The sequence below is a fragment of the Vicugna pacos genome, chromosome 3 (assembly GCF_048564905.1).
Source record: "Vicugna pacos chromosome 3, VicPac4, whole genome shotgun sequence".
Lineage (NCBI taxonomy): Eukaryota > Metazoa > Chordata > Mammalia > Artiodactyla > Camelidae > Vicugna > Vicugna pacos.
In genome coordinates, this window is record NC_132989.1 from 29,607,890 (window position 1) to 29,626,363 (window position 18,474).

The following is an 18,474-nucleotide window of genomic DNA, read 5'->3' on the forward strand; positions in this document are numbered from 1 at the left end:
CTGCTACTTTTTTTCTCATCTGATATTTCTTCAAGTAAACATGATCAATTTAAGGAAAAAAAATTGGAGCCTCTCTTTAGAGGTGGTATTTTTAAATGGTTTATTTTTAAAATATATTTGTCATATATCCATTACTTTTAATGGAAAATTTGATATAGTATATCCAGAAACAACATGGTAGTCTGGTCACCATCAACCTGAATTGTCCGGCGCATCCTCCTAGGATTAGGAATCTGTATCAGCTGGCAACTTCACAGTATTCCAGAAATACCAGTATGTGAGTTAGCACCCTTGCATGTTTTGAAGGAGCGAGCACTTCTACCCATAGCACTCTAAAGTAAGAATGGCCAAAGATTACCATCATAAATGATGGTTTCTGTCTAAATTAAGTTTATATGGTAACAGAACTAATAGCATCAACAGAGTTAGCCAGGTAAAGGACTAGGAGAAGGAAGGAGACACTGGGAGGAAGTTGATAGGGATTTGTTCTTCCCACACAGGCATGAGGTAACCATAGAACAATCTATTTCACAATGTGATTGCTGAGAACCTTGTTACTAAAAAATACAATTCCTAGGCCCACCTTAATATGATTCCTCTTATTGATCGTATTAATCACATTCTCCAGAGATGAGGTCTGGGAATCTGTATTTTGAAAAAAGCTCTCTAGATGATTCTCATGCACACTGAAGAGTGGTTTCTCAAACCTAGCTGAATCACTTGGGAAGTTTACTTTGTTCCATTAAAAATTTTTTGTTTCATTCATTCATTTAGAACGTGACTTTATTTTGCATTTAGCCAGACTGTACTATCTTTTTTTTAAATTATAAGGGCATTCACATTACGAAAAGTTGTATACTTCAGAATAGCGATTCTCAACCAACCATGATTTTGTCACCCAAGAGGCATTTGGCAATGTCTGGAGTTGTTTTTGATTGTCATAACTTGGGAATTACTACTGGCATCTAGTAGTAGAGGCCAGGGGCCAGGGATACTGCTGAGTAGCCTGCAACACCCCACAGCAAGGCAGTGACACAACAGAGTTATCCAGCGCAAATACCAGTCGTGCAAGGGGTTAGGAGACTCTGACATAATTAGCTGAACTTACGTCATAATAAAATATTTTAAAATTTTAAAATAAATTACGTAATAAAGAAAACTCATACAAAGTTTTAATGATATCCTTCCCTTGAAGGAGCTTTTTATTTTTTTAACATTTTTTATTGATTTATAATCATTTTACAATGTTGTGTCAAATTCCAGTGTTCAGCACAATTTTTCAGTCATTCATGGACATATACACACTCATTGTCACATTATTATCTCTGAGTTTTTTAAATTAAAGATTTCTGGGCATTACTCCAGACTACTTATTAAGTAGTACTCTAGTAACTAGGAACTTGGAGTCATTATATTAATTGTTCTAGTATTTTCTTGTAAACATGTTCAAGAATCTCATTCTTCACAGGAAAAAAAACAACAGTGAAATCCAATGGTTTCATTCCTGAGAGGATAGAAATGTATCATGTTTTTACTTCTTCCCTCAGTGCTCTTGATTACCTGACATTTTAGATCTAGATTATAAGTCATTTTTCACATTGTGGATCTTCTCTTTTAAGAATACTTAGAAGTTTTCATTAAGTTTCATAGACTTAACACAAGCAATCATTTAGACATTTACACCCGCCTTACTGGTTTCACTGATCACCTCTGCTTCACCTATACCATGTCACCATTATTTTGATTCATCTCACAATTGCCTTCTAGTACACCTCGTACCTCTTTTAGTATTTTTTTCAAAAAGAGCAAATGAATGCTATAGTTTTATGTGTCTTTTCGAGTGTGATGATGCTTTTGCTTGGTGAAGTATAAAAATCTTTGACTGCAGTTATTTTTCCCTGTGAACATCAAAGTTACAGAAAAGTATCACATCATCTTAGTATTGCACCAAGTCCAAATCAACCTTTATTTTTCTTTCCTAGATCCTTTTGATTCTCCCCACCAACCTCTGCAGTGATGCTTATAGATTTTTTATTCTGTGTCCTTGGAATTCAAAATTTTCATTAGGATATATTAAAAAAATAGATCTCTTTATTTTCTTTGCATGGTAGTAGATAATCTATTTCAGTATGTAGACTAAAGAATTTTATGATTGCTGGGAATTTTGCTTCTGTGATTTTTTGTTGTTTTCTTTTCCTAATACCTTGTTTCTAACTTTTTTTTTTTTAATCCTTTTGAAATCTTTGTGTCAATCCTTGAGCTCTGTTTTCGGTGCTTTTTTTTTTTCTCATTATCTCTTTGTCCTTTTTCCTTGGAATTAGTACTTATTCCTTTGGGATTCTAAGGTACAGCCAAGTTTGGGAAGCCCTGATATGAAGGATCAGCAATGTCAAATGGAAAAAGACCATATCACAGCTGTGCTTGTTGATTTTTGACTGCCTGATTCACTCAGTAGCAGGAAACAGTATTAGATGTATTAAGAGTACAAGTTTTAAATGAATTTGCCTTTCTTTTAAATGCAGCAAATTTGCATTTAGAATACTTCACTAAAATTTGTATGTATGCAATAATTTTTATGAGCTGATATGACATGATTAAAATTTTTCTTTCATATATAAAATATTATGTTAAAAAATTTTTTTCTACATGATCCCGGAGGGAATGAACTTTAAAAAAATGTTTATTAGTAGAGACTTGGGAAAATATAACAATATAAAGAAAAAAATTGAACTGTAGTCCCGTTTCTCAGAGAGGGAACAATTGTTCACATTATGGGTGCATTTTACTTGAGTTTTATTTTTTCAACATTAAATCTAAGGTTGCAGGAGTAACTAATACTGTTTCTGTCTTAATTTGTATTTTTAAAATACTTTTCTCAAGATAATGGAAGTAAATGGACAAAACTTTGAGAATATAACATTTGTGAAGGCCCTTGAAATTTTGAGGAATAATACTCATCTTGCACTTACTGTAAAGACCAACATTTTTGGTGAGTTTTGTTGTTTAAAAAAAAAATGTAAGCTTTTTTTTTTTTTTTTTAAGAAGAAAGTCATACATTGAAAAGGAGCATAGTTAAATGCTGAAAACATGTTTCTGTCTAACCTATTTGAGCATTTTAGGAATATTTAGTGTCGAGATATGTATTCTAGAATATTTTTTACTTGTATTTAATTATTTTGGTATCATAATAAGGTTTAAAATAGTTGTACAACTACATGCAGTTAATCATTCATGAACTGTTTGCTGAGTATCTATTATGCACTGTACTTCGGAGATATTGAATGAAACTTAGAAGTCATAATCAGGCTTTTTTCCCGTTATTAATGTGCATATCAGTCTACATCTGTTGTTTTAGCTAGCTTTCTGAAATAATAATATGAATGCCAGATTAGCTGTGTTATGGAAATAAATTGAGTAGAACATTAAATTAATCAGTGAATTTTACTGATTTTTAATAACAGTATACTCTACCTTTCTATGTAAAATGTTGATTACTGTGCCTAAAGTGTGTATTGATCATTTTAATATTTGAATGAAGCAAGGACTGACCTTGTACTTTTAACTTAATCTACTAATTTGTTTTTTAAACTTTTAGGGAAGACTTACTGTGATTTGGTGTTATTAGATGCTATAGGATTTTCTCTGAAATTGAGAAGGCAACAGTAAAAACAGTGTAACAGTTGAAAACTTCAGAGTCCTGACGAAATAGGAAGGAAAAAAATTCTCTGCATCATTTAGGTTGCAGCTTGAGAAATAATAGTTGAATTTTAAAACTATGCCTATGGAAAAGGAAGTGTGTGTGTTCGTGTTTCTCCCCAGTTTGGCTCCTCGCTCCGTAACTGCACTTAGTCATATTGAAAAGTGAAACACTAGGTATTTTTCCTCTTTTCATTTGAGTCTCTTTTACTGAATTAAGTCATGCTAAATCTGGCATACAACTGTCTCTTGGCAATTTTCTCATATTATATAAACTTAGCATAGAATAAGTAAGTAAACCTTCACAATTTTTTTGATTTCTTAGATTTTGGGGTTTTGTTTTTGTGTTTTGGAGGGGGGCAGGTAATTATGTTTATTTTTTTAATGGAGGTAGTGGGGATTGAACCCAGGACCTTGTGCCTGTTAAAGTACACACTGTACCACTGAGCTATACCCTCCCTCCTTCTTAGACTTTGGACTAGTATCTAGAAACATCAACTTTTGGGTTAAACTAAAAGGAATCTGAGTTTGAAAAATATGAAAGCAGAGCTTGCTCTGCTCTGGTACCTGAAGCAAATTAATCTCTCTAAGCTTCAGTTTCTCCAACTCCATTTCATAGGCTTCATTTAAGTATCAGTATGTATAAACTTTTTGTGCCTGGCACAGTGGTGGTTGCTAGCTGGTATCTAATATGGTTGTGTATCAAAATACAGAGGTAGTATAATGTAGTAATTAACAACATGGACCCTGGGAGACAAAAACAGTTGAGCAGAAGGGCAAGAGGCAGAGAAATCGCAACCTCAGAACTCTTTGAATGGTGAGAAACAACTGCCGAGCAGAGCTCTAGATTGCACGTTGCGGAGGGTAGCAGTCACACGCTGCTGTAGAAATGGGCCTGTACCCTCAAGACCTCCCTTTTTACTCCAGGCAAGGTGTCATCAGCCAGCATTCTCCCCATGCAAAATACTAAAGAGTATCTCAAAGGAATATTAGTAAAACATTTGTAGAAGTGGAACATTTTAGTCTGGATGTGGTGCCTGGAATAAAGCCCTAGTAACCGTGGCATTACTGTGAAGCACAGTTGCGCAGTTACGGCATCTTGTGTAGAGTTCAGAGTCAGAACACCTATGAAAAGGAAAGCTATTACTGGAAAACAGATTTGTTTAGATGATACTAGATAGTTGATCGTTTTGTATTAATTAAAACTGACAGTCACAGCTCACCGGGCATAGGAGAACCAGGGTTACTGAGGGGACATGATGGAGAACCTTTAAGTGAACTTACAGATTCTGGAGAAAATAGTTAATTTGAGGAAGAGAAAAAAACCATTTCTGAAATTCTGCTCAGAGAAATCTAAAAATTCATTCCTTAAAACAGGATGTTTGAAAAAAAGAAACAACAGTCTTTGAGAAAGAAAATTTTGAAAATAAAATACCAAAGACATTTTAATAGCAAAGACAAAAACATTGAATAGAAGGAATAGATAATAAAGTTGAGGAAATCAACTTTATAGAACAACAACAAAAAATAGAATTGAACACTGTTCCAGGAGATCGAAAAGAAAATGTAAAGAAGAGATTTTTTTAGGAAACAATAGCTGAGGCCATCCCAGAATGAAAGAAGGATGTGACTCCTAATTTAAAGGGCTACCTATAATCTGAACAAAATTAGTGTAAAAAAACTTGTCAACTTTCTGTTTCCAGTATTGACCCAGAACAACTAAAAGAGCTAGACTAGTGAAAAGCTACCTGCCATTGAACAGAGGGGAAATCAGACCTTAAAGAGGTAAACCGAAGTTGTGTCTGCTGTGGGACATTTATCAGTACAGAAAAGACAACTGAGAGACTGAGCCTCTTTTGGCAGTAGACTCCCAGGAAAAGGTGAAAGAGTGGGAATCCTGCAATTGCTAAGAGCACCAACTCTGGATGTGTCAAATCCCTTACCCCTAGTCCTGAGACTGTGCCCCCAAAGAATATTTCTTTTTTTCCAGAGCTATATTCCTATCCACATTGAATGGAGCTGAGAGAAGGAGCTGCTGAGTAAACTCGCAGGTTTATAGTGTAGAGCCCACCAAAGGACAGAACACTTAGCGTGACAACAATTGTTCAGGGTTAGGAATTTGAATATCTGACTCTAAAGTGATTGTGACCTGTACTCTAGGCAGCTCAGAAGAACCTCAGGTTTTGGCCCTCACGCTGGTTCTTGGGTGCCTGGCAAAAAAAAGTAAAAATCCTTTGTAGAGGATGCTAGCAGCAACCTATCATTGGTAAAAATAATTTTTCAAATACAGAGTCAAAGGTTGTGAGGCACTCTTAAAAATCAGTATAAGCCAGAGCCAACAGAAACAGTACCACAGAGCTCCAGAATATCAAAAAATAGACTTTAATGAACTGTTTGATATATCCTTATGTCCATGAAGATAAAAATCAGTTCTGGGTAAGATGGAGCGAGCACATACCAGCCTTCATCTCCCCCTCAACTCAACAATAAAACCCAGGCAAAATCATGGCCCATCTATTTGAGAAGCTGGAAAATTCAGAGTACCACTGCCAGAAGTCAGTTTACCATTTTTTTCACTCCATTATTCCCTGGACTGAACTCAAGGCAAGCTGAAATCTAGATGTGAGTATTATGGTGCAGACTGAGAAAGATCCAGGAGAAGCCTGGCTTGAGGAGTGGGAAGAGAACTCCTAAAGCTCAGATACAGTTAGGGAATTCCCACAGCTTTTGTTTGTTTGTTTTTTCACTCTTTTTCCTCTATTCTCTCAGGCCCAACCTCCAAGCAACCTAGTGGCATTGACAAAATTCTGAGGGAGGGGAATGTTCCCCTTTAGTGGAGCTGTGGCTCCAAAAAGACAAGGCAAGCTTCATTGCTTTTTCCCGCAACTCTCTCTGTCCTTCTACTTGCCCTTAAGGCACGACAGTGGATAGTTTCCCTCTAGAGGACCAAAAAGGGAGCCTAAGGAACTGGAAAGTACCAGGTTGGTAACTGAGATGGAGGAAACAGCCCCATAAAGTTATTTATGAAATCCTGGACTCATTCCCATCCTGTGGGTGCCTGAATCTGATCCTATTTAGTATACACCATAGACCTGAGAGCTGGCACAAGTAGACCTCTGCTCAGGTCCCAGACTGACCACTAGGTGGTACAGAGTAGACAGATCTGTATAGCATTACAAAAGCTTTGAAAATTGAACACTGAAACCACAACCCACAGAAGGCTAAACAAAAATACCAACATTTTCCATAGGATACAAGTAGGACTTTTGTTTTTATTTTGTATGGGGTTTGCTCAGCATTTGAATTTGTACATTGATGTCACTCATCAATTTTAGGAATTTCATAGTCACTATTACTACAGATAATGCCTTTGCCTGTCTCTCTCTCCATTCCATATGGGGAATCAGTTATTTATATGTTAGGAGATCTGTGTCCCGTGTATATCTCTTACAGTCTGTTTTAGTCTTTTCCATCTGTTTTCTTTTTCTTTTTTGTTTCAGCTTGGATATTTTCTAATAACCTGTGTCTCAGTTATATTTTCTACTGTGTCTAGGCTACTGATAAACACATGCTTTGAATTTTAGGTATTTTTCAGTTCTAGAATATCTACTTGGATCTCTTATAAACTCCAGTTCTCTGTTGAACTTCTTCATCTTTTCATCCATTTTATCTCTTTCCCTCTATATTCTTTAATATATTTATAATGATTATTATAAAATATTTGTCTTAACTCCAACATTTGGATTATCTCTTATTCTATTTTTTCCTCTGGCTATCAGTCATATTTTCTTAATTTGTATGTCCTAAAATTTTTAATTGTATGCTGTACTTTGTATATAAAGGAATTTTAGTGGTGAAATTAGTATTTTCTCACAGATAGGATTTGCCATTTCCTCTGTTTAATCACATAGGGTAAGGGGAATTGAGCCAGATCAGACTGGGTTGCAGAATTATTTAGACTGTGTCCATTGGTTTCAAGTTGAGAACAAGACTTGTCATGTGCTTGATGTAGGCCCCTCGTCTAATGGAACTTTGTCTCTAAGCACTGAGAGATTGTGGGAAATTTCACTTTGCTTTTTCAGCCCTGTCCTCCTACCCCTACCCCTACCTCCAGTCTCTTGATTCAGAGTCTGGTTGCTTTCTGTCTCTTTTTTATAAGAAGTTCTGCCCTTGAGAAATTTTGAGCTCAGCTCTTTAGCCTTCTACCCCAAGTAGATAAGTGTGTTGTGCGTTCACTGGAAGTCTTTTCCTCTTGACTTTCACAACTTTCTAACATTTTAAGAAATCTCCCCACTCAGATAATTTATTATGAGCATTTTAATTGTTCAATAAAAGTAACACATGCATGTTTTGCAAATTAAACTACTAAAGAAAGACATGTTGGAACCATACCATACCAGTCTCAAGGTGGAATTACTTTGACAGTTACTGTGGTTTTACTTTCTAAAAGTTTACCCCAGTCTACATACACTTCATTCACCAACATGTAAGAATGCCTCTGCAGTGGGTATAATCAACTTTATAGTTCTTGATACACATTCTTTAGTAATGAGGGAGGTTGAGCACCTTTTTAATGTGCTAACATTTCTTTTTCATGAAGTCTTTTCATTTGTCCATTGTTATATTGAGTTACTCATCTTTTATTGCTTTGTTTGGAAGTCTAAAGAACAGTATCTTTTTGTCTTATAGGTTGCATATATTTTCCCCAAGTTTTTTGTCTTTTGTTTGTTTTAGTTTGTATGTATAATATACATACACAAATGCATATATGTAGAGAGTTATAAATTTCTAATCTTTGTATAGTCAAATTTATATTAAACATTTCTTTTATTCTTGGCCATCTTCATTTCTGATTCGTATATCTGACACTGATGTTTAATGGTATTGTAATTACACTTGCTTACCATCCATTAGTTTTTGTCCTTAACTAATTTTTTAAAATTTAACAGTCATTTCTTTATCTACAAATCACAAGTCCTATGGATTTTTACTTAGAATTGCGTACACAAGTCCAGTGAAGATATAAACTACTTTATACACTATGGAGTCACCTTACATATATATTGCAGCCACAGATATCTGCTGCTTAAGGATTTCCTTTGCTCTTAATAGAAAATTCAAATACCTTACCCTTAGCATTATCAGTTCCTTTGTCTACCTTGTTCTCCAGTCATCTTCATTTTCTTGAACTTTCCTTCTACCATAGGGACTTCAAGATTGAGATTTCCTCTACCTAGGATCATTCCTCCTTCTCTTCCCTTTGCCTAGTTAAAATCAAGTCACTTTACTGATTTCTTCTTATTCAGTGACTTAATTAAGGAAGATTTCCCCTTTCTTTCTGTCTTAACTCGTTCCTCTCGTTAACTTCTCTCTGTACCATGTATCTTTGTATGTTCTACAACAGCAAGCATCTGCAGACATCTAGCATAGTGCATGATGTGTTGATAGATCAGTAAATATTTTTTATCTTTACCACATGACTTAAAGTGAAATTTTTTTAAAAACTGAGAAGAATTTACTGTATTTTAATCAAGTAGAGTGTCTTTGAAACGTGACTCCTAAAGATTTCTATCATCTTCAAGACAGAAAATGTACCTTTTATAAGCTTACAATGTACTTTGGTAATGTGATATCATCCTGGTTGAAATTTCCAAAATGATCCAGTTTTACAACTAAATACCAAGCTACTTACGTTGTTATGCATCAGTTCTTAAGTCTTTGTCCATTTAAATCTTTTAAGTCCTTTGATGTTGTGGGAAACTATATATTTATTCCCAAAACAACAGAAAAGATCACAGTTCTCTGTGGTTGAGGTTTCAGTGTGCACATTTATACAATTTATAGCTTTTCTTTTATAAAGGTACAGAGTAATGCTGCTCATAGCTATTCCTACTGATAAGCTGAGTTCTGCATCTTACGTGGCTGAACAGACCTGCATATTCAAGAATATGCAGTCACCAGTTTTCTTTCATTCAGACCCCTCACAGGTACCATGAGGTTTTAGAAATGCTGTGTTCTACTTTAGCATTTATCTTTTTAGTTAGTGGTTTTTTTCCTCTGGCAGTTGATCTGTCTTATTTAAGAACACACGTTTAAAACAAGAATAGCCAAAAAGAAAATCTTTATCATGACATCACTTAATTAAAAAACGGGTAACACAGATTTCCCTAACTGGAAAGTAATATACCACTAGCTTCTAGATAAATAGCTTTACACAGATTTGTCTTTCTTTCATCTGATCCCAGAGATGTATAGCCTCTCTCACAAGGTAAAAACTGGATAAAGGCAAAGAGATGGCTAGAAAGGCAAGTGCTCCACTGCACTTGCACCCTCTTTAAGGATGAAGTGTAACTCACCAGACTTAGGGTTGATAGAAGATTATCTACAGATGATTGGGTTTTTTACTTATTGTAGTGAATTCTTGTTAGCAACTTTCACTTTACTGAGTGACTTAAGTCTCACAGATGTTACTTGGAGGAAATTGTCATATATTACAGAATTTAGTACAACTTATTTCTGGTAAAAGCAGGTCCAGTAGAGTTCTTCCCATTTTTTGATGGCTAAATTTTACAAAACTAGGCCTGACTTAATATACTTATATCTCATCTCGAATGATATGTATCATGATAAAGGATTAACATATAAATGATAGAATCTAAATATCTATTTCTGTAATATCTGGGTTGATTAGCAATTATATTGCTTATTACCTAAATAGGAACCCCTGGGCTTTTGAAACATGCTGGCAGTCTGTCCACTTCATTTCCATTTTCCCCAGTGACTTTCTTTTATCACTATTGGACAACTCAGAAGTACAATCAGGTATAAAAACAAAAGTGGATGTAGCTGATAAATAAAGGATGGGTGTAAATTCCTTAATGTTCAATGAATGAGGCTGTGAAAGGCCAAATGATAGAAAGTGACTATGTTATCCTTAAAATTTGTTGTTGATACAAAAACTTTCTAATGAGAAGAAAAAAATGACAAGTTTATTTATTTATTTTCACAGTGTTCAAAGAGTTACTTAGTAGGACTGAACAGGAGAAATCTGGTATTCCTCATATTCCCAAAATTGCTGAAAAAAAAAGTAATCGGCACTCAATTCAAGATGTACCAGGAGATATTGATCAGACAACACAGGAGAAAGGAAATAAGAAAGTAAAAGCAAATACTGTTTCTGGTGGAAGAAATAAAATCAGAAAAATTTTGGATAAAACAAGATTTAGTATCTTGCCTCCAAAACTATTTAGGTAGGTAATGACAGTCTCTGTTATGTAGGCATTTTCCTGTTGACTGTGAAGCTTTTTTTATGGGGGGGAGGGGGAAGGGAGGTTTGAGTCAGTTTTGTTTTTTTTTACAATCAGTGCATCAAAATCTATAAGCAATCCGTAAATAAGTAAGAACAAATTCTGAATATCTCTGTATCACTTCCATGAAATTACTATTGTTAGATAATGTATTCTTCCGTTAGCCTTGTTTTGAATCTTAGAAGACTGCTCATTTTAGGAAATCGTTTTTGTATAATTTTGGTCCATTTTCAGTCTCTTGATCTACAAATTTGGACACCTTAAATCTTGAGACACATTCAGTAATACTACTTTTTGTCTTTTAAATCATCTTTCTCTTGTTGTGCTATTTATTCCCTCCTGAATTCTAAAGCTGACCTTTTTAATCATATCTTTTTCTCTTTCCATAATGAGATGTTACCAAAAGTGAGTAAAACTTCAGGATTTTAAATTAAGGTCTGTAAGACACTGATAAGTCCAGTACCATGATTGGAAATTACTCTAATGTATATTATATCTCTGTATATTTCATATTATCTACTTCCTAAAGTAATCACAAAAGTTCTAATCAAATACAATACTTAGAACATAGTAGGCAATACCTGTTGAATAAGTTAAGACAATGAATCAGTGAAAGAAAGAAAGCATATTCAACTTAATACTTATTTTGGCTCCTGATAATTCCTGGCACTGTGCCAGGTGGTAATTAATTACAGAGCAGGAAATTGTAGTCCCTGCCTTGAAGGAATTCATTTCATAAACCCTTTATTCTTCACACATTTATTATAAATTAGAATGTCCAGAAATAGAAATATTGAAAGTAGTACAAGTTTCTCACCCTACAAGAGTTGATCATCTAGAAGGGAAAATAGGCAAGTGGTATATTACAGGGTGATAAAGGTTTTGATATGTACAGAGGCAGGAGCAAGCTTGGTAGGTTTGAGTAGACTGTTTCTGTGTACGTACCTAAAGATGAAGCAAGATAAATAAGTGCTAGGTTATGAAGGGCTTTGAATTTTATGCTGAAGATTTGGTCATAATAGGGAGCCAGAGAAGGCATATGATGTGATAAGATTTTTTCTTTTAGGAAGATCTCTCTTTTTGTTGTGTTAGAGATTTGGGGTTGAAGGGTGAACACAATGTAGCAGTGACAGCAGGGAGACTAATGAGAAGCAACTTGGAACTAGGTAGATGTCAGCTCTCATCTTTTACTTAAAGATCTCAAGGATTTCCTGATCAGAAAATGCTCTTCATGAGTTTTTATTTCCAATTTAGGGAAGCGCATTTGTTACTCATTTAATTTGGAGCTCACAGAGGATTGAAACATGCTGAGCTGTGTTCTTAATGTCACTCATTTCTAGACAGTTTATTACTCACTATAAAAAAGTCATAATTTTAAAATAGTAAAATTCTTTTAATATTGAGCATATTCTAGTATGACAGCAGCACAGCAAACATTGTAAGAATAGACTTCTTCTCACAAATGAGAATTGAATAAGGAGAACATAAGAGGGGCATTCTACACTGAAGAGATTGGAAACAGTTTTGGATAACCAGAAGTCTGCATGAAGGCACTGAGGAAAAGGGAAAGGAATGGAGGACCGGAAGGCAGAAAAGAGTTCACAAGGGGAGCTTCTCAGGAGGGACTGCCTTGAGTTCCATTTCCAGAAACCCTGGTGGGTTTGGTCTGGAATACATATGTCTTCTTTAACAGATTCTAATTTTGAACCGTGGCACAGTTGTGACATGTGTCATCAAAAGCCAGTGAACACTATGATTGCCACTGATTTAAGCTTATTAGTGTCACATTTTACCCAATTGTATTCAAGTTTCAGGCATCTAAATCAGTTTCTCATCTCCAGTGTCTCCTCCAGGAAATGGGAATTGGTTATTCCATCTGGATTCTACCTGCTTACCACAGGAGGCATGGAAATTGAGGTGGCCAGGAGCAATCATTTATTTTCAAGCATTCTTTCTTTATATTAGGACCCCTCAAAATGAAAGATCTAGTAAAAATTGTTTTGCTTAAACTCAGAAGGATTTTATTTTTACTTATTAGTCAACAAGCATTTATTGAGTCTCTCCTTTGTGCCAACAGGAGACTGTTGGCTACAAATAGAAAAATTAGTAAAATGCTGCCCTTCAGGAGTTAATATTAAAATAGCTTTCCCTCTAAACATGTTTCAGTGAAGTAAAATGCTAATAATTTCAACCATATAAATATCCCCCAAATAGATTATTTTAGTAGAATTCATAAAGGTTTTCTTCTGGAGGCTGTTTTGCAGAGAAAACTGGTTTGTCATTTTACCTTTTAGGCTGGCTACTTTGCATTTTTGAGAACATATGTCATATTTCTTGACACTTAATGATTGCAAATGAACTTGGACAACCCTTTTTGCTACACACCCACACACCCTAGTCACTAGAAGTTGAGTAGAAAAAAAAAGCAGAGAGTATGAATTAGATATTCTGCATCAATAGTAAGCAAGGATATACAATTTAAAATGCGATATTGTTTGTTTCATCACAGATTGTTAAAGAGAATTGTCAGGGCCAGAACTGATAACATGAGAGATAATAAACTCAGATTGCTATGGGAATGTAAAATGATACAACATTTCTATAGAACATTTTGGCTTTTTTTTTAGAAATGTTTATGTTTAACATAATGTTTAACAGCTTTAAAAATGTTCATAGCTTTGATTCAGTAATTCCATTTTTGATAATAATTAAATGAAGATTTATATATAGATGTTCTTATTAATATTACCCATAATAAAACAAAGTTGAAAAACCCTAAATGTCCAACTACAAAGGATTAGATAAATTGTACTCTTTATGGCAAAATGACTAGAAGAAAAAAGATGGATTGTGTTTTTCTCTAAAGGGATTTTATAGGTAAATTTTTGATTTCTTGCTTTTTGTATTTTTTAAATTTTTTGTTTTGAATATTTATTTTTCAATTGAGAAAAAAAATTTATGAGGTTAATTCCACAATTTCTGAACAGCTCCTGTATGTCAGAACTCTTTGGATGGGGCTCTTAGTTCTGCTTTTTGCAGCACTCCTTTAAAGAGTAGGGTACAAATTGTCATAGAGATACTGCAAGAAAGAATGTCCACATTGTCAGAGGAGCAAAGAAAATTAATATAAAGAAGGAACAAATAGCTGAGATTAAGAAGAGGGCATTCACAAAATTCCTAACCATGACATAATTTTAATTTTATTCACTTTTTGGGGGGCGGGGGGGTAGGGTGGGGTAATTAGGTTTACTTATTATTTTTAGAGGAGGTACTTGGGATTAAACCCAAGACCTTGTGTATGCTAAGCATGTCCTCTACCACTTGAGCTACATCCTCCCCCATGACAATTTTAAAGTGAAAGAATACTTCTGAAAATTAGACGTGAAAAAAAAGTTAATTGGTTTTTAATAACATAAATAAATTAAGACATAGCAATGTGGATTTTGTTGACCTGAAAATATTTCACAATTGAGGAAATTTGATCTCCTGTTTTTTAGTCACATCTTTTATTTTGCTTTCTTTAATAATCATAGATTGCCTAAGTAACATTTTTATGTAATTCGTTGTAACAGTCCCTGAAATGGACTGCCTTGTTTCTTTATCAGAAATTATTTTTCCCCCATTTCTTGTCAACATACTTTCTTTGCATTTAATATTGGGATTATTTTTATTTGTGTAATGATATTTATGCAGCCTTTTTAGTTTCATGTTACAAAACTAAAATATATTTTTATTCTAAGTAAATTCAGTGTTGGGAATTACTGAGGAAGTTTTCAAAACTATCTTGTTTCTATTACTGCATCACGTTCTCAGGAGACTGTTTTGGTAAGAAATGACAATTACTTAAATAGGCTCTATCAATTCAGCTTCTAAACAAGCATGAATATTTTGCCAGTTAGATAGTATTTCATTCATGTCATAGCATGGGTTGTACATAGCATTAGTGTATTTTTCATTTATATATGCTCTCACCTTGATTGCCATGAGTTTGTAACCAGCTTTACATTATAACTGTACAGTGTCATATCTATTGCTTATTAAAAAGCAGAAGTAATATTAAATAATGTGAGATAAAGACTTTTAGTATTTCATGCATTTCTTAGTGTCTATAGCAAGTTCCAGTTTATTGCAGCTGATACGGCCACTTTCCTTTAATAGGAAAATGTAACTTTTTAACACTGTTAAAGTTGCATCTAGTTTGATAATTAGTAGGACCAGCTAATTGTTTTAATAATGTGCTTCCTTGGATTTGGTTATCTGACTGTGTCCAAAGATTGGCAAGTGTTTGAAAAATCAAAGAAAGACTTGTATTTTTTTAAATCTTCATTTTTTACATAGTATGTATTTTTGCCAAAATACTTACAAAGCTATAAATAAAATATCTGTAGAAGCCCCCCTCCTTTTTTTCTCTTACGTAACTGTAAAACATTTACTTCTGATCGTTTAGGAATACACACCTAATTATAAGGAGCCAACTTAGCATAAATAAAAATTACATATCAAATAAAATACTCTCTTTGCCTTCTCTGTAAGATTAGATTAAATTCTCTCCCCAGGAAAACATTTCGTTTCTGTAGGGCCTTTACCTATTGTACCCACCTTGCCCCACTCTGTTTTCCATATGCGTTCCATAAAATCCATTCTAGATATATATTGTTTTATTTTAATTTTGATAAAAGTGCTTCACTATCTTCTTAAAAATAGCAATTACGTTTTCCTCTGTGCCAAAATGTTCACCTACATGACCTGTTTTAATCCTTACAGTAGTCCTGGGGGGATAGATAGTATTATTCAGAAATTTGGATGAGGTAACCAAGATCCAGAAACAGAAATTTCCCTGAGGTCACACAGCTAATAACTCAGGTCTGTCTGACTTAGCTTGCTCTTAAAACATTTATTTTTGCTTTCTTCCGTGTCTTCATGCTTCTCCCTGCCTTCTCTCTCTGTCTTGTCCTGGTTCTCTTCCTTGTCTGGCTACTAACATTTCTTTAGCTGTTTATTTAGCAGTCCTCTACACTCCATCTTGCGTAGTTTCCTAATCTACCTAAGTCTTATTTTTAACTCCTAACGTTTTCTGAAAGTTTCCCATATCACTCATTTTTAAGACAGATCTTAATCCATCCCATGATAATAGATAGGCAGGTATACTGTGATGCCTATTTGTGTGTGTAGCAAATACTGGGTAGAATGATGCACTGAAAAAATGTAAATGGGAATTAGGAATTAGTATTAACCTAAAGTTTTGGTTAGCATAATCACAACTCTTAGAAATAAGTGGTATTTTGGTGGTGGTTACTGATGGAAATCTTGTCTTCACTGCTGCCCTGTGTTTGTGTAAGACTAGTTTGCTTATCCTCTGATTTACGGGACTTTGAGTGCTATCTAAACCTTCAGTGACAGAGTTGTTTCTTTGTTCTTTTTTTTTTTTTCTGTTAGAGATATTTAGAACTGCCTATTTAAGACCTCTTAAATATTTTGAAGGAAGAGAATTGTATTTGCTTAAACATGGTCATTAAAGTGTTAATTGTCTTTGAAACCTTTAGAGTGAATTAGCTTTAGAAGAGTTGCTTTCTGCTCTGTTTTTGATGTTCTCATCTAGGGAACAGCCAAATAATTAGACTTGAGAGGTCACATAAGAAATAATGTGCCGTTAGAATAAACTAGAAACTGTAAAATTTTTTTTCTGTTTTCATTTCTCATCCTTTTTTTCCTTCTCCTTTTTATTTGTTGCATGTTGCCATTGTTTGTTGCTATTCTCTGTGTCATCTTCCTGTTGTCTTTTCTTTGTACTTGCTGGTTTGAGTACTTCCCAGGTTATTCGTATGTTTAAAGACCTCTCTTATTTTGTCACTTAAACCTGGCCCCATTGTTTTCTACAACCTGCCGTATTTTTGGCTTGAATTCAGACCCAGCTACATCCTTTGCCTGGAAGGTTGCCAAACTTTTCTGTTAAGACAAAGAATCTTGCTGTAGTGTGGCTTTGCATTGTTGGATATATATATACGTTAGTGTCCAATGAAACTGAGAGATCTCAAGGACTCCCACTCAGGTTCATTTTCTCTACCAAAACCAGCAGAAACTAAAGATGAAATATAATTACTTCTCTCTGATATACAGTGTGCCCTTGAACAATGCAGGGGTTAATCCTTGTAAAATTTATAGTCAGCCCCCCATGTCTGTGGTTCTTCCACATCAGCGGTTCTTCCACATCAGCAGATTCATCCAAGCAAGACTGTGTAGTGCTATAGTATTTACTATTGAGAAATATCTACACACTAGTGGACCTGCACAATTCAAACGTGCATTGTTCAAGGGTCAGCTGTGATAGAATAACATAACCTTAGGTATATAAGGAAAATCTTGAGTCTAATTGTTGAAAACTTTATTTTTTGCCATTTTCGTTATTATAGTTGTCCTATTTTTTAAATTGCTGTACTATTTTAAAATCACCACTTTGAATTGTTTGTCTTTATGCCTTAGTGCAAAGAGAACAGAAATGTTTACTTTTAGGACCCTAAAATACTTTAAAGTGATATATGGCATTCTTTTGAAGCGATGGAGGCCTGAGCCACTCACAGGACGACAGCATTGTGGGAACAAGACACTGTAGGCACAGTCTGGCTATAATGCCTATCCCTGGAACACTGTCATCCAGCAGCCCTGATCTCCTGCAGCCTACCACCAGCATGTTGGATTTTTCTAATCCGTCAGGTAATTTTTCTTTATTTTATATAGCCATATTGGTACCAAATAGATAAACTGGTGGTTGAGGCTTGTGCTACAAATACTAGTGTTGCTTTCAGCTCTCTGTTTTCATCTCTAGATTTTGACTAAATGCAAAAAGCTAAAGAGAAGCTTATGTATTTTTATCTAAACTAATGTGCTACTTCCTCCAATAAGAAAGAAGAAGTACGTATCTTTTCGCAACTGTAATCCAAGCAGTGGAATGTAAAGCAGGGATACTTCTTCTCAGCCAAGAAACATGTTACCCAGGGTGTGGAAGGGAATAAGGCAGATTATTTTAATCTGAGTGGCCTCAGTTATCTTCTGTGATGTACAGAAATGTGTCAGTAGTTTTCTAGAAACATTGATTTTTCTCTCCACCACCTGAAGCTAAAGTTGTTTTTGCCACATACAATATTGTTAATTAAAGTAGTGTATAGCATCTCCTTCATTGCTGTTCAAGGTTTTAAGTGTGCGACATCAAGTTAATTTTCCTGCCTCTGTTCATGTTCAAAGGCAGAAATTGTTATTTACCAATATAACCTAAAGTTTCATTACAAGGAATAAACACTTTGAAGAATTACTTATATATCCATCACTTGGATGGATTTGAGATGGCTTTCAATAAAAGACACGTACGATTAAAAACTGAAATATATACTTGTGTTCAAGGAGAGGAGGGAAAAAGATTGCTTCTGCAGAGATGGGTATACTTGTGATTTAGCTTCAGTTTTGAGGCTAAAGTTCT

The 18,474-nt window shown here is 34.6% G+C and overlaps 1 protein-coding gene across 6 annotated transcripts in view; it reads left to right on the top strand.

The window, feature by feature from the left end:
• The window catches only part of RAPGEF6 (Rap guanine nucleotide exchange factor 6), a 202,344-nt gene that overhangs the window by 125,382 nt on the left and 58,488 nt on the right, over positions 1-18,474 (top strand). For all 6 annotated transcript variants that reach the window (XR_012069590.1, XR_012069596.1, XR_012069598.1 and 3 more), the window contains 3 exons: positions 2,881-2,989; positions 10,706-10,946; positions 17,557-17,714. Coding sequence is in view for 2 of the 6 variants with exons in the window: in XM_006212844.4 (XP_006212906.1) it covers positions 2,881-2,989; positions 10,706-10,946; positions 17,557-17,714 (508 nt within the window). In the remaining 4 variants the exon portion in view is untranslated. The remainder of the gene's footprint in view (positions 1-2,880; positions 2,990-10,705; positions 10,947-17,556; positions 17,715-18,474) is intronic.